This window comes from Staurois parvus, unplaced genomic scaffold (genome assembly GCF_062004578.1).
Source record: "Staurois parvus isolate SC_StPar_1 unplaced genomic scaffold, SC_StPar_1.0 ptg000019l, whole genome shotgun sequence".
Classification (NCBI taxonomy): domain Eukaryota; kingdom Metazoa; phylum Chordata; class Amphibia; order Anura; family Ranidae; genus Staurois; species Staurois parvus.
The window spans coordinates 16203210-16217691 of NW_028317815.1; the positions used below are offsets into that span (position 1 = coordinate 16203210).

The window sequence follows — 14482 nt, forward strand, 5'->3', positions numbered from 1 at the left end:
CACTGGTTGAACAAAAGAAAATAAATCATATATGGCCTGCCTCAGTTTCTGTTCATGTTGGTGTAATATTAAGACTCAGGTTACTGTCCTTTTTAAAAATAAACATCAGCCTTTCTGATAATAGTTCCAACAAACTATGGTTGTGTTAGGATTGGCCAGTTAAGTTCTCCTATAGTGAATCCCTTCTCAGTGGATTGCAAAGTCAGCTCTTCTGCTTCCACTACTTAATATGTCACTTTACTGCATCTACACCTTTGATGCATAAATTGGCCTCTTAGAATGTTCATTAGCCATTTAAAAGGTGACAGCTAGAATTCTGAAAGTAACCCTTACAGTCTGCTTCATTTTTGTAGGAATTAACATCAGGATCGACCAAGGAATTAACATCAGGATCCACTAAGTATAAGAACAGAAATTATTTCTTTAACGTTTGTTCCACTATGACCACAACTAAATGCAATTCAGACAACTAGACAACTAGAAATAAGTAACACTTGTCTACAAATGTACAGTATATTCATAGAAAAATTGTACTTAATACTCTATTTCGAAATTAGATGCAGGATAGGAAATGCTCCATCTCTGGCACTGACTTTTAATAGCAATTTCCATTTTATTATTTTTAATAGATATTAAAGGAATTCAATAAAGTTGAAGTGGATACATACATAGCAGGTGCTGATTGTAAGTATCATTTTGTAAATTAAATTTGTTATTTCGTAAAACCAATTTGATTTTTGAAATGCAGATACGCAATCTAACAGAATGCTTTTGGCCCCTTTCACACATGCGGACCATTGGTTTCATCAGTTCAGTTTTTTCAAAGAAAAAACTAATTAAGTTTACATCAGTTTTTCATCAGTTTACTGTACATCAGCTTTTATTCGTCAGTTGTTCATTAGTTTTTCACTAGTTTTTCATCAGTTTTTTACATGGATTACCAATGTAAAAAGGAATGCAAACATGAACTGTTTACATCTGATTTTCATCCATTCCATTTTTTAATGGAACAAAAATAGGGCTCTGATTCTATTTAAAAAAACAATGGAGATGTAAACAAATTTAAATGGATGCCTTGTTGTCCGTTTTTCATCCATCAACAAATGGATGAAAAACAGAGAAATGGAACACACTTGTGAAAGGGGCCTTTGTGTTTCACTTTATCCTATTCATAAACACGTAGTTCAGTTTTCAATACTCTGATCTTCTTTTCCAATTTTTCATTGTATCGGACTCTCATTGTATCACCTTGCAAAGGTCCCCTACTCTCCAACACATCAGCACAGGTTTACCAACTTTAATTTAAAATGTAATTATAGAGCACAATTTATACGGACAACCTAAAATATGACAAATTCTTGATACAAACAAAAACAATCTTGCTTTAAAGCAAGTCAAAAAGTCAAACCGTGAGTGTGACAAAAATTTAACATGTTTTTTTCTTGGATAATTGGATGCTTTGAACTCATTACTAACAACTGATGTCTAGTCTGCTATATCTACTCTTTGTTGCGCAGAATATTCTTAATGCTGTTTATCATACATTATGATTTACAGAGATGTGCTTTTGTCAGTGCAATATTTTAACCTCCCTAGCGGTCTGATTATGTCCATATTTCTGTGCTCACAGGGGTACATTTTTTTGCATGGAAATATGTATTTTTTTATTGTAGGCCTGTCATTTTTAGGAATAACTCATTAAAATCTGTCTGAACAAGAGTCTAGTAAACATCCCGGGTAGGGTAAAACTTGAAACACGAAAGAATAAATTATAATTTAATAAATAATCATAAAAAATAATAATATAATAATAATAATAATAAATTTAGTTCAATAATATAATCAAACCAAAAACACTGAAATTTGAAATATAGCGCCAAGTTCGTAAATCACTGAGCAAAGTCGCAGAATTGTTTTCAGTGTCTGATGATGAATTTCCCTCACGAATCATTATCACTCAATTCTGTAAGTGGTTCTAATTTACTATTGCTGTTCTCTAGCTGGTCTAAAACCGAGTTTGACTTCAAGGGATGCTTTTTGGACGCCATGGACATTTCTCAGTTTCCAGGCAATAAGAATAGTAAAAATGCAGGCAGGGCACAGGACAAAGCACTAGGGGCAAAATGTATGTGAAATGGTTTGATACAGTAATGTTTTACTATGTGATTTTAGTGATTTTAGTGAATGTCACTTTTTGTCATTTTCAAATTTTCCGCCGGTTCGGTCCCCGTATGTCCTGACGTCGCAGGGGACGAAACCCAGAAGACAGAGGCCGGCATCCGCTGGAATACATTGCAGGGGACACTGCAGGAGGGACATCGCGGGAGCGCAGGTCAAGGTAAGTGGTCGAGGGATGGTACGCATGGTACGCCCGAGTGTAGCTCGGGGTTACCGCTTGTGGTACTGAAACTTTACCCCGAGCTACACTCGGGAATACCACCAGGGAGGCTACGAAATCTGATGCTGCACCTTGGAACTATTGATGAATTTGGTCAAGGAAAAAATGGAATGTACACTGTACAATGAGTTTGGGTTAATCACACATCATTATTAACAGGAAATATGGTAATGCAATCTGATCCTAAAATTAGCATGGGAAACAAATATTATATACTATGGCCTCATCCAGCTGTATTAATGTATGGCAAAGATGTCCAGTTACTGATAATGTGTTGCTTACCTCCACAATCCAGATTCAATTACAACCAATAGGTGATATTAAATACTGTAAATATATGGAGAGATAATAAGGTTGATTAACTAAATGAGTTGGTAATCTTAAAGTGTTATTAAACAAAGGACGCTGCATTCACTCTGGTCTCCCACAGTACACAGAAAATGGAAATGCAATTATTTTAGTAAATATAAACTACTAAATACATTTTCTCATCAGCAGTATATGGCAGTCTTGTAAATTCTTTCTCAGTCCAACGGAGCACTGGTTAAAGCTTGTAAGAGGAGTTTCCATTCCGCTCTGACTGTCCTATGAGGCTGCATAATTCCTGTCCCTCTGTCTGGACAGTGCTGATTGGCCCTGTGCTGATCACATGCACCATTCCAAAGAAAAAAAAATTCTCTAGCTATAGCTATACACACTGAACTGAGCATGTGCAGAGTGACTCCTAGAGCTCTGTACAATCAGCAGATGGATTGGGGACTGTGGAAGAAGGGGAGGATCAGAGAAGACAGAAACAAACAGCCTTTTTTACACAATGTGGAGGATTACCCCTTAGATTCCACAGTGAGTATTCAAGCATGCTTTACTGCATATACACAAACAGCGAAGCAGACAGGCTTTTTATTGCAGAAGAGACATGCAGGCATAACAATAAAACTAAAAAAACTATTCTTTAAAAAAATGCTGTATCCTGCCATACAGGGGAGGACAGGGATACTTTGGCTTGAGGCAAATACAAAAATGTAGATCTTTCATAGTTGGAACAGATTTCTGAGGGCTAGAAAAGCATACAATTCAAAGTTTGCAGTTAATGGTAGGCATAGTGACAGATGGGTGTTCCTAAAGGACAGGGTTTATTATGACACTTTTTTTATTTATCAATCTGTGGCTCTTGGAATTTCATGATTTTCATCTCAGAGCTATCAAGCAGTATGGGTACATGTAATCAGGGTTATGTGTTTTAAACTCTTGAAATTACTGAAAATATACTGCAATTTTTTTATGATTTGTGACTGAAAAAGAAGCAATACCAGATTTCTCCAGCAATGATCCTATAGGTGAAATCTGGAATCATAAAGATACGTGGAGAAATTGGGACTGTGCAAGAACTAGAATTGTCCAAAAATAGTATAAACATTTTACACAAAATTTAAAATAAATTGAAACATTGAAAATGTTGTCTTAGTCAACCTTTATCTTAAATATTTGTTTTACTTTGTTTCCCCAGGTTCCGTTCTGGACAAATTAAAGAGAAGTGAATTTTTCGATAAAGACATCAAAACATCTATATTTTTTGTCACTGTCCATGATGCAGTTTTACATGTACTTGAAAAGAAAGGCATTGAGGATGCATTCAAGTGTGACCCAGAAAAGGTAGCAATCATAGTATGTCTAAGAATAAATCATAAAGTACTTGTCACTTGGTCCGGTCTATCGCATTGTCCTGGGAAAACACTTTCCATGGGTTTGATCCCACCTCCAGCAAAGCTCTGGAAGTTCTCCCTAAAGAGTGTATTCCACTTGTTAAGGCTCAGGATGATCACAAAATCCATATAGAAGGCAGGACTCCAACCTTAGAATAAGAGTCCCAATCATTGTTCCTTTTATCCTGCCTATATTACTAGGCAACAGATCATGCCTTTAAAAGTAGAACTAAATGCATTTTTTTAAAATGTTTGCTATAATTAAGAAGGGTTGTATCCCCTGTCACGTTTTTGCCACATGTGTCCCATTGGAGAGATTTCCCTTCACTTCCTGTTCCATAGACAAAACAGGAATTCAGAAGAAATCCCTTCAAATTGACCAAGGACATCAGAATTAGCATCGCCATCAGAAGATTCTCCTCTATAACTGTTGTAAGGACAACCTAAAATTTAGGATTTATTTCGCTTTTGAGGATAAGTGTAATTGTCACAAATAGGGTGAATCTCCCTAACAAGGACACAGCCAGCAATAGTAATCTGAAAGGTATTATAATCCATCTCCTCTCTGTCCAAAAATAAAATAGTTGTGTCATTAGTTATACTTTAACTGCACATTAGTCTAAAAATAAAAAGTATTAACCGTAGGAAGACCATGGATATATACATTTTTTTAAAATTTTCATGTCCTCAATCCACTAGTCCACTATTTAATTTACAGGAGTTTGCTAATATATTTAGAGTATCCTGCCTCAAAAATTTTCCAAATCGCAAAGGCTGAAGTATAAATAGTGTGTTATAGGTAAGTCCTGTGTTGGGCAAAGCAAACAATTAACTCTAGCTGGCATTCCAGCAATCCATGTTTGAAAATTAAAGTGTTTCTAAACCAACAAGCATAAAATCAGTCTGTATATGCAGTAAAGCTTGTTATACTCACTGTGGAATCTAAGGAGTTAATCCTCTGCATTGTGTAAAAAGGATATTTGATCCTGATTTATCTGATCCTCCCCTTCTTCCAGTGTCCCCCTCTTATCTCCTGATAAGACATATTGTGTGGAGTCACTCTGCACATGCTCAGTTTGGTGTGAATGGCTAGAGAGATGTTTTTCTTTTCCCTTGGGAGAGTGCATGTGATCAGCACAGGGTCAATCAGCACTGTTCAGACAGAAGTCAAGGGGTTCTGCATCCTCCTAGAGCAAAACAAACACTCCTCCTACAAGCTTTAACATGTGCTCTGCTGGACACTGATAGAAGTCACAAGACTGATCTAACTGCTGATGAGAAATGGTATTTAGCAGTTATTTACTAAAATAATTGCATTTCCATGTTCTGTGTACTGTGGGAGACCAGATAAAGTGAATGCAGGGTCCAGGGTTTAGTATCACTTTAAGTGTTCTGACTGGTTGCCATTGAAAACAACCAGTCCTATTTACTATTTACCTTGTGATCAGCTGTGATTGGACACAGCTGGTCACATGGTAAAAACGGCTGCGATTGGCCCATTCGTTAGTCATGTGATCAGCTGTGTCCAAAGGACACAGCGATCACAGATTGCATGCATTGAACACCCCAGGGGGCACGTGAAAGGTGTGGTTCTGGAAGGACATTCAAAATGCCCTCTAAGAACTAGCTGACCACGCTGTAGCCGTCTTTTGGCTATAGTGTGGTCGGGAACTGGTTACAGTGGAGTTTTAGTCAAAAATGTAAGTCTTGAAAGATCACTTCAGGGTGGCCCCTTTTGCATGTATAGCTTTGTAAAACATTTAAAAAAGTGCCTATGCTGTTTAAAATCCAGTATCGCACCGTCTCACCCTGCTCTGCACATGCTCAGTTGCTCTCTATTTTTTGGCACTGTGCCAAAATCTGAGCCACTAGAGACCAATCTGCTGACAGCCTAAACATTTAATTGCTGCTCAGGGGCTCTGGGCTTTAGCAAAATGGCAGCCTCCAGCAAGAAGAAACAGGAAAAATCGTGGAGGCAATTTACAGTACAAACTGATTTTGGCAGCATAATTATGAATGAGGAATATATGTTACTTGCTAAAGAACATTATTTTTTATCAGGTTGTTATGGGTAAAGTACATAAGTAAACTATGCTAAAAAAATTCCTCCTATTGTATGTCCCGCTAAGTGCATCTATTGCCTGCTTCATATGAATGTACTGAATGTGAGTGGACATTGCTTGGCATTTTAAACTTTTTTGATTTTCCCAAGGATCCTGGAACAATTTTATCTTTATATGGTGTTACAAATGGAACTAACTACATGAAAGATCACGTTGTAAGTAAAATAAATATGTCAGACTTCATATTTGGTACCCTTCATTTTTGCTTTTTTTTTAATAGTGTACCTATTGGACTGCAACAAGATATCTTTAGAATCCCACTGTGCCTCCACACAACAGATTTCTGTGCAAGGGACAAATTCATGTACCTTTTATAAACAGGTACATGAATCTGAGGCATGCGCCACATACAGAGTATCCATGCAGACATTCTGCTCTTAGTGGAGCTGAGCTTCCTACCCAACACTCAACACCCAAGACAATGCAGCATATGAGGCAGGGGTGTATTTATCGCAAGGCAAACAAGGCATTTGCCTAGGGCAGCATTTCTCATGGGGGGCAGCACTGCCCCTCGGAGGAAGGGATGAAAGAAGGGACACACGTGGCATGGGGACCTGGTGGGTTCCGAGAGAGGCTGCTGGTTTCATGACGGCCCAACTCTCGTTCATGGGGATGTCCGGAGCTGTTAAGGTGAGTGTCTCTCTCTCGCCATGGGGGTTGGTGGCTGGTGTATGGGGGGTAGTGGTAGTGGAAGACTCTCTCAAGTGGGAGGCAGGGGTGTTTTTGGTCAGTTGGCTCTGAGGAAGAGGTTGTGGCCTTGAAACACGTTAGCCAGTTGGTCATCCAGGGTTCCATCGTATGGGCTGCTTGGATCTATTATCTTGTTCGGTGTGATATGCCTGTGTTTTTATGTTCATTGTGAGTATAATACTTACCTTGTTCTTTCAATAAATATTTTAAATGATAATGCACTAGGTCGGTGTGCCCCTTTTTGTTTTTCTATTTGCATTCAGTGAAGTTGGACCACCCTGGTCTGTTGAGGGCAGCAAGCAGTGCATGTTTCAGAACATCCTTACTGGTTCCACCGAGTCCATTCCCAGTGCAGGAGAAAAGTTTTGCTGTGTGTTTTTGGTCAATGTCGGGCTCTCTTTGCAGGGGGCGCCAATTTTTTTGTTGCCTAGGGCAGCACAAAACCTAAATACACCACTGAGCTGACGATTTTAAAGTTGTGTGGGTGGAGCCTGATGGAGAATCACAGACACTAGTTCCCTATTAGGTCCACTCCCCTTGTGACTGAGCAGGCAGTGGACAGATCCATAGCCAATAGCCAGCCTGTTATTGGCTAAAGAATCCACCCACTGCCTGCTGTCAGTCACAAGGAGAAAGTGAACCTGATGGGGAAATAATGTCTCAGCTTCCCTATCAGGTTCTGCCTATTGTCAGCATTACTAGTTGCTAGGAGGCTGTTGGCTGTAAATCCAACAGTGTCCTTAACAGCCAGTGACAGGTAGGAAAGAGTTACACAATATACAGAGACATGTACTCTGTATGCCAAACTATTATTTATGTATTTGGCGCAGTAAATATGCCACTTTGTGAATCTGCTGCACATGCATGTAAAGTTCCAAAATGGGCAATTGGAATTTTTTTTAATCTGGAGCAGGCCATATTGCCAGTTAAGGGTTGATAGGACTTTACTAAATTTCCCCAGTTATCTTTTGGTTATATTTTTATTGTGTATATATATATATATATATACTGTATATGTACAGTACTTGTACACTGACATTGTGTTTCTCTCTTACAGGTCTCCTCTGAAACTAAATTCTAATCTATTGACTGTATTATAGAGATACCAATGAAACAGTTTCTGCTGAAATCACAAATCTTTCTGTCCTTTATGTTGTAAATGATGAATAAAAATGGATCCTGAATGATCCTGAAAACTGTCTATGTTACGCTATTATTGTTACTAGGAATAATTTTGTACATTATTTACTTTTACCAACATATGCAATAAAATGGAGACTTGGCATTTGCACTCTTCTTAAGGATCAATTTCCTAGAGTTTCTAAAGGAAAGCAAACTTTAACGAGATTTTATCAAGAATGTTTGCATGGGTTCAACACTTGTTCACCACTTCTTGTAAACAACCAGTAATCAAGGGATAGAAGTTCTTGGGCAACACTGAATATCAGTCTAGACTAGGCACGTCCAACTGGTGTTTCTTTGGGCTACATGCGGCCCTCGCCTTTCTTTTCTGTGGCCTTTAGTGGATTAATGAGAAAAATATTAAATGTACCCCAACTGTTCATCAGCTGTTCTGATAAAGTATATAACCTTACATAATTTTGCAGCTTCATACTTCAGGAAATATTTCCTGACACCTTTCTCTGGAAATTGATTACTGAAAGTTGAAATTGTAACTATAATATTAAATTACAAATTGCCATAATATTTTTTGTGAAATTAATTTGGAAGTGCCACCAGTACGCATAATGCAGCTTTCTTGAAGATTTCAGTCCCCCTAATTTAGCCCAGGCATCTGAATTTGACATGCCCATCTAGAGACTGGAAAGCATGGGAAAAAACGGAAAAATTAAAAAAAGGAGTGTAGAATATGTTCTTTTACAATGATTAATATATATATATATATATATATATATATATATATATACTACATGGTATTCAAACTAATGGAACATTTGAGATTTATGTAGTAAGTCTTAAAATATTGCAAGTTCTCTCGGCTGAAGACAAGCAAATACACTGTAGTTCTCAAACAAGAGAAGTATGCATTTCTGCCACTAGGGGCACTGCAGGGGAAATACTGCAGTTAGCTTGCTTGTGGGCCCCATCTTGTAATTCCTACAGTTGTGTGATTGTTGGGATACAGTGGATGATAGTTTCTGTCCTCTCAGGACCTAAATGACAAGTTAGAGGGTCAATTTGACAAATTAGTTTATCTTTATAACATTTAAATGATTCATATTAATGTTCTCCATCATCACAGCATGTTTACCTATAGTCTGGTCAGTGAACAGGTTTCTTTCTTTTCCTCCTATCAGTAAAATGGTGAGACCAACATCTAGAGATTGGAAACACTTCCAAAGCGAAATTTCTGCTGAGAGCAAATCTGCAATTTGCACATTTTGTGAGAAATACTATTTTCCAAATGCTACAAGGATTAAAAACACATTCTTTCCCACCAAAGATGTTCTAAAAACATTAAAATATACTTTATGGAATTAAATAATGAGGGCCAGGATGAAAGTGCGATTAGCTTTTCCCTCCAGAGTTCTCATTCCAGAACTGCTTCCTTTTCTCAATTTACTTCTGTTAAAGCACCTCTCAAAAGGTAAAGCTTGCTATGGAGTTTAAATATCGAGGTGGACTTTACATCCCCTAATGTCCATATCCAACTGGCACAAATAATGCCAGTTACTTACCTTTTTATTTACTATTGGTGCTAAGGGGCAGTTCTGATTATTATTCTTTGTTGATGATTTCTTGCTTTTTTGTTGCTTTTGAAGGAAAAGGGAGTGGTTATCTGTTGTCATGTATAGTTAAAATGTTCTTAGTATATACAGTCCTTGTTATTTAATTTGTTTTCAGTGCCCGTCAGTGCCACATCAATGCCATATATCAGTGCATACCAGTGCACATCAATGCCACATATCAGTGCCCATCTGAGCTGCCTTTCAATGTCACCCATCAGTGCCAGTCAGTGCCACCTATCAATGCAAATCAGTGCCACCTATCAGTGCTGCCAATCAGTGCCACCTATCAGTGCCAGTCAGTGTCGCCTATCAGTGCACATCAGTGCCGCCTATCAGTGCCAGTCAGTGCCGCCTAACAGTGCCAGCCAGTGCTGCCTAACAGTGCCAGTCAATGCTGCCTATCAGTGCCAGTCAGTGCTGCCTATCAGTGCCATGTATCAGTGCTGCCTATCAGTGCCCATCAGTGATGCCTGTCAATGCTCATCAGTGCAACCTACCAGTGCCTCCTCATCAGTGCCACCTATCAGTGTCCATCAGTGCAGCCTATCAGTGCCCATCACTACAGCCTCATTAGCGCACATCAGTGAAGGAGAAAAATCACTTATTTACAAAATTGTATAACAAAAACTAAGAAAAAACTTTTTTTTTCAAAATTGTTTTGTGGTTTTTGGTTTGTTTAAGAAAAAATAAAAATCCCAGAGGTGATTAAATACCACCAAAAGAAAGCTCTATCTGTCTCATTGTCATTCAAAATGTGACAGCGCTGAAAGCTGGAAATTGGCCTGGGCAGGAAGGGGGTATAAGTGCCCTGTAGGCTAGTGGTTAATATTCTTTTATTTGGTATTTAGCTTATGTAAATACTATGCATAGCTAATAAAATGTTATTTACATGAATGTAATTTTAACTATTTGGTAATTTTCTAGTGTGATTTTAATATCGCAGATATATAACAGCAGATCGCAGCTGTTTGAGAAATGTTTGCTCTTGCTCCTTGGATTATTGCACAACAGTATGATCAGTGGCATGGAAACATATGGGAATAAAAATATTGCTTAGTTAATGTACAAGAATGAGTATGAACAGTAATGGCTAGGTAAACAACATGACTAAGTTGTAAAAAAAAATAAAAGAAACATAAAAAAGTGACAGCACAAAAAGGACCAAGTGGTACATTGAATCTGCCTTTTTTAAAATTATGCATGTTTTTTTTTTTAACTTTAGTATAGCTCTGTGTTTGTTTTTGAAGCCACTTACTGTTGACTGACTCACTGCCTCTGCTGGAAGTTTATGCCAAGCATCAACTATCCTTTCAGCAAAATAATACTTTCTAATATTAGTTTTGAACTTTCCTCCTGTTAGTTTCAGGTCAGGATTTCATATTGAAAATCCTGTCCTCTTGATCCCTATTCACCCCCTTGATGTGTTTAAAGGTTTTATTCATATCTCCCCTTGCCATTCTTTCCTCCAGACTGTACATATTAGGTTCCTTGTTATGTTTTATCCCTCATACCTTTCACAGATTTTTTTTACTCATCTCTGGACTCATGCTATCTTATTTTATATTTTTTTGTACATGAGGTGTCTGAAAGTGGATACTGTATTCTAGATGAGGTCTCACTAAAGATCTATATAGGGGAATCAGGATCTCCTTCCTCCTGCCGATGACCCTCTAATGATACATCCAGGGGCGTATTTACCACAAGGCAAACAAGGCATTTGCCTAGGGTGGCATCTTTCAGGGGGGCAGCAGCATTTTTCAGGGGGGCAGCGCCACCCTCCTAAAGAAGGGATGGAAGAACAGACACACACTCACCCATACACACACACACAGCATGGGGACCAGGTGGGACCTGAGAGAGGCTGTGGGCTGCTTTATGGTGTATGCAGAGCCTGACTCTTGTTCCTGGGGATGTCCGGAGCTGTGAAGGTGAATGTCTTCTGTCTCGCCGGGGTGGGAGGGGGTCACCTATGTATGGGGGCGGTGGTAGTGGACGGGTCTCTTCACAGGTGGGGGGGGGGCTGGGGTGTTGTTGGTCAATGTCAGTGTCAGGCACTCTTTGTGTTGGTCAATGTCAGGGTCTCTCTCCGTGGGGGGGGGGAGCCGGTCGTTGTCAGGGTCTCTCCCCGTGGGGGGGGGGGGGGGGGCAGGGGGAGACGATTTTTGTGTTGCCTAGGGCAGCACAAAACCTAAATACACCACTGGATACATCCTAAAATTCTTTTCACTTTCCCCACTGCCTGGTCACACTATTTGATCATTTTGCAATCACCTGAGTAAGTACTTCCAAATCCTTTCCACTATAGTGCTGGCCAGCACTGTACCCCCAATGTTGTACTCTGTCAAGGGATTCTTTTTCCCTAGGTACATTATTTTACATTTAGAAACATTGAACTGCAGTTTCCACTGTTTTCACCTCTCTTCCAGCAATACTAAATCATGTTTCATGTTACAGACACCTCAAGAGATATCAATCCTATTGCAAACCTTTTGTGTCATCAGCAAAAAGACATACTTTAACCTTATCCTTAAGATTAGTTAAGAAATCATAAGTGGAAGTCATATGTGCTCAGAGGTCACATGATTGGGAGCTCACAATCAGAAGCCTTTACCAAGAGCTATTGGTGACAGCTCAGTCAATGTGCTGGAAATACGCAGAGGGCATGCTCTTGGCACATGACCTTGGACTACAGTAGTCACATATGTACAGTGGCTGGGAGCTAAAGCTCACCTTTTTTGCCACTACATATATGTATATGTTACGCAGTTGTCAAGAGGTTAAAGTTTATCTAAAGAAAATAAAATGTAATATACTGTATTGTAAGCTTACCATTTGTTAGATGTGGGTTCTGCATTAATGTTCTTTTTTTCTTTCATTTTACCTGGTGATCCTGCCAGTACACATCCTGTCCTAGAGTGACAATGCTCAATCACTGTACTGTATCTATAGAGGAGCAATGTTGTCACCCTAGCCTAAAGTCTTAGAAAAACAGAAAACCCTTGTGAAAGAAAGTATGACATTTCTAATAAATAAAACATACTTGTATATATACATAATATTACACTTGTATAAATACATGCACAAAACTGTATGTATTCAAATAGTATACACACTTAACACATAGCATTAATATTGCCTGAATACTAAAGTCAAGGTGTGAAAGATCTGAATTTCGAAGATATTTGCCTTGTTATGACACAAAACAGAACACCCTCAAGGCACACATAGGGTCAAACACTCACTATTCAAAAAAAAAATAAAATTGATCATCCTCACTTAAATGCTACAGTTGTGACCAAAATTATTCAACCCCCACTGAAATTGAGTGTTTTGGCCAGTTTGACATTGCTTTTGATCATTCAGTCATCTTGCTTACATTTACATTAAAGAGGCACTTGTAGGTCAGACAAATATAACATAACAGTTATAATGAAATAACCACAAATGTCTTTTCTGTGCTCACAGCATTATCAGTTTTATTCAACCCCCAAGTGACATTCAATCTTAGTACTTAGTACAGCATCCTTTTACAGTTATAACAGCTTTTAAACGTGAAGCATAGCTTGACACAAGTGTCTTGCAGCGATCTACGGGTATCTTCGCCCATTCTTCATGGGCAAAGGCCTCCAGTTCAGTCACATTCTTAGGCTTGCGCACTGCAACTGCTTTCTTTAAGTCCCACCAGAGGTTCTCAATCGGATTTAAGTCTGGTGACTGCGATGGCCACTCCAAAATGTTCCAGCCTTTCCTCTGCAACCATGCTCTAGTGGACTTGGAGGTATGCTTGGGATCATTGTCCTGTTGAAAGGTCCAACGTCTCCCAAGCCTCAGGTGTGTGACGGACTGCATCACGTTTCCATCCAATATCTCCTGGTACTGAAGAGAATTCATGGTACCTTGCACACGCTGAAGCTTCCCTGTACCTGCAGAAGCAAAACAGCCCCAAAGCATGATTGACCCTCCACCATGCTTCACAGTAGGCAAGGTGTTCTTTTCATCAAAGGCCTTGTTCTTCCTCCTCCAAACATAGCGTTGATCCATGGGCCCAAACAGTTCTAATTTTGTTTCATCAGTCCACAGAACACTATCCCACAACTTTTGTGGTTTGTCCACATGGCTTTTGGCATACTCTTCTTATTCTTTGGAGACAGCAAGGGGGTACGCCTGGGAGTTCTGGCACGGAGGCCTTCATTACGCAGTGTGCGTCTTATTGTCTGGGCTGAAACTTCTGTACCCACATCTGACAAATCTTTTCTCAGTTCCTCAGCAGTCACACGGGGACTTCTCTCCACTCTACGCTTCAGGTAGCGCACAGCAGTCGAAGTCAGCATCTTCTTTCTGCCACGACCAGGTAGCGTTTCAACAGTGCCCTTTGCCTTGAATTTGCGAATGATGCTTCCTAAGGTGTCTCTTGGTATGTTTAACATCTTTGCAATCTTCTTATAGCCATTGCCCTTCCTGTGAAGAGAAATCACCTCTTCTCTTGTCTTCCTGGACCATTCTCTTGCCTTCACCATGTTTGTAACCACACCAGTAAATGTCTAGAAGGAGCTGAGTATCACAGTCATTTTAAAGCTGCCTAATTGGTGCTTATTATGCTTGATTGCTGCTCGGTGACATCCACAGGTGTTTTCAATACCTGATGGAAAGCACCTGTATGAACCTCTGTTCTTCAGAGTGGTAGTCTTTAAGGGGTTGAATAATTGTGGCAATGAAGAAACCACATAAGAACCATTTACTACTGTATTACATAAACAATTGATGTCATTTTAGTTGCATTTGGGTAGTTACAACGTCCTTGTAGGATTTGATTCTGAA

At 39.2% G+C, this 14482-nt stretch overlaps 1 protein-coding gene across 1 annotated transcript in view; it reads left to right on the plus strand.

Moving 5' to 3' along the window:
* Window positions 1-8115, plus strand: part of LOC149472907 (chloride anion exchanger-like) — a 64352-nt gene extending 56237 nt beyond the window's left edge. The window contains exons 18-21 of the mRNA XM_089686828.1: window positions 630-684; window positions 3906-4051; window positions 6314-6379; window positions 7972-8115. Of these exons, the coding sequence (XP_089542954.1) occupies window positions 630-684; window positions 3906-4051; window positions 6314-6379; window positions 7972-7995 (291 nt within the window). The 3' untranslated portion in view covers window positions 7996-8115. The remainder of the gene's footprint in view (window positions 1-629; window positions 685-3905; window positions 4052-6313; window positions 6380-7971) is intronic.
* The last annotated feature ends 6367 nt before the right edge of the window (window positions 8116-14482 follow it).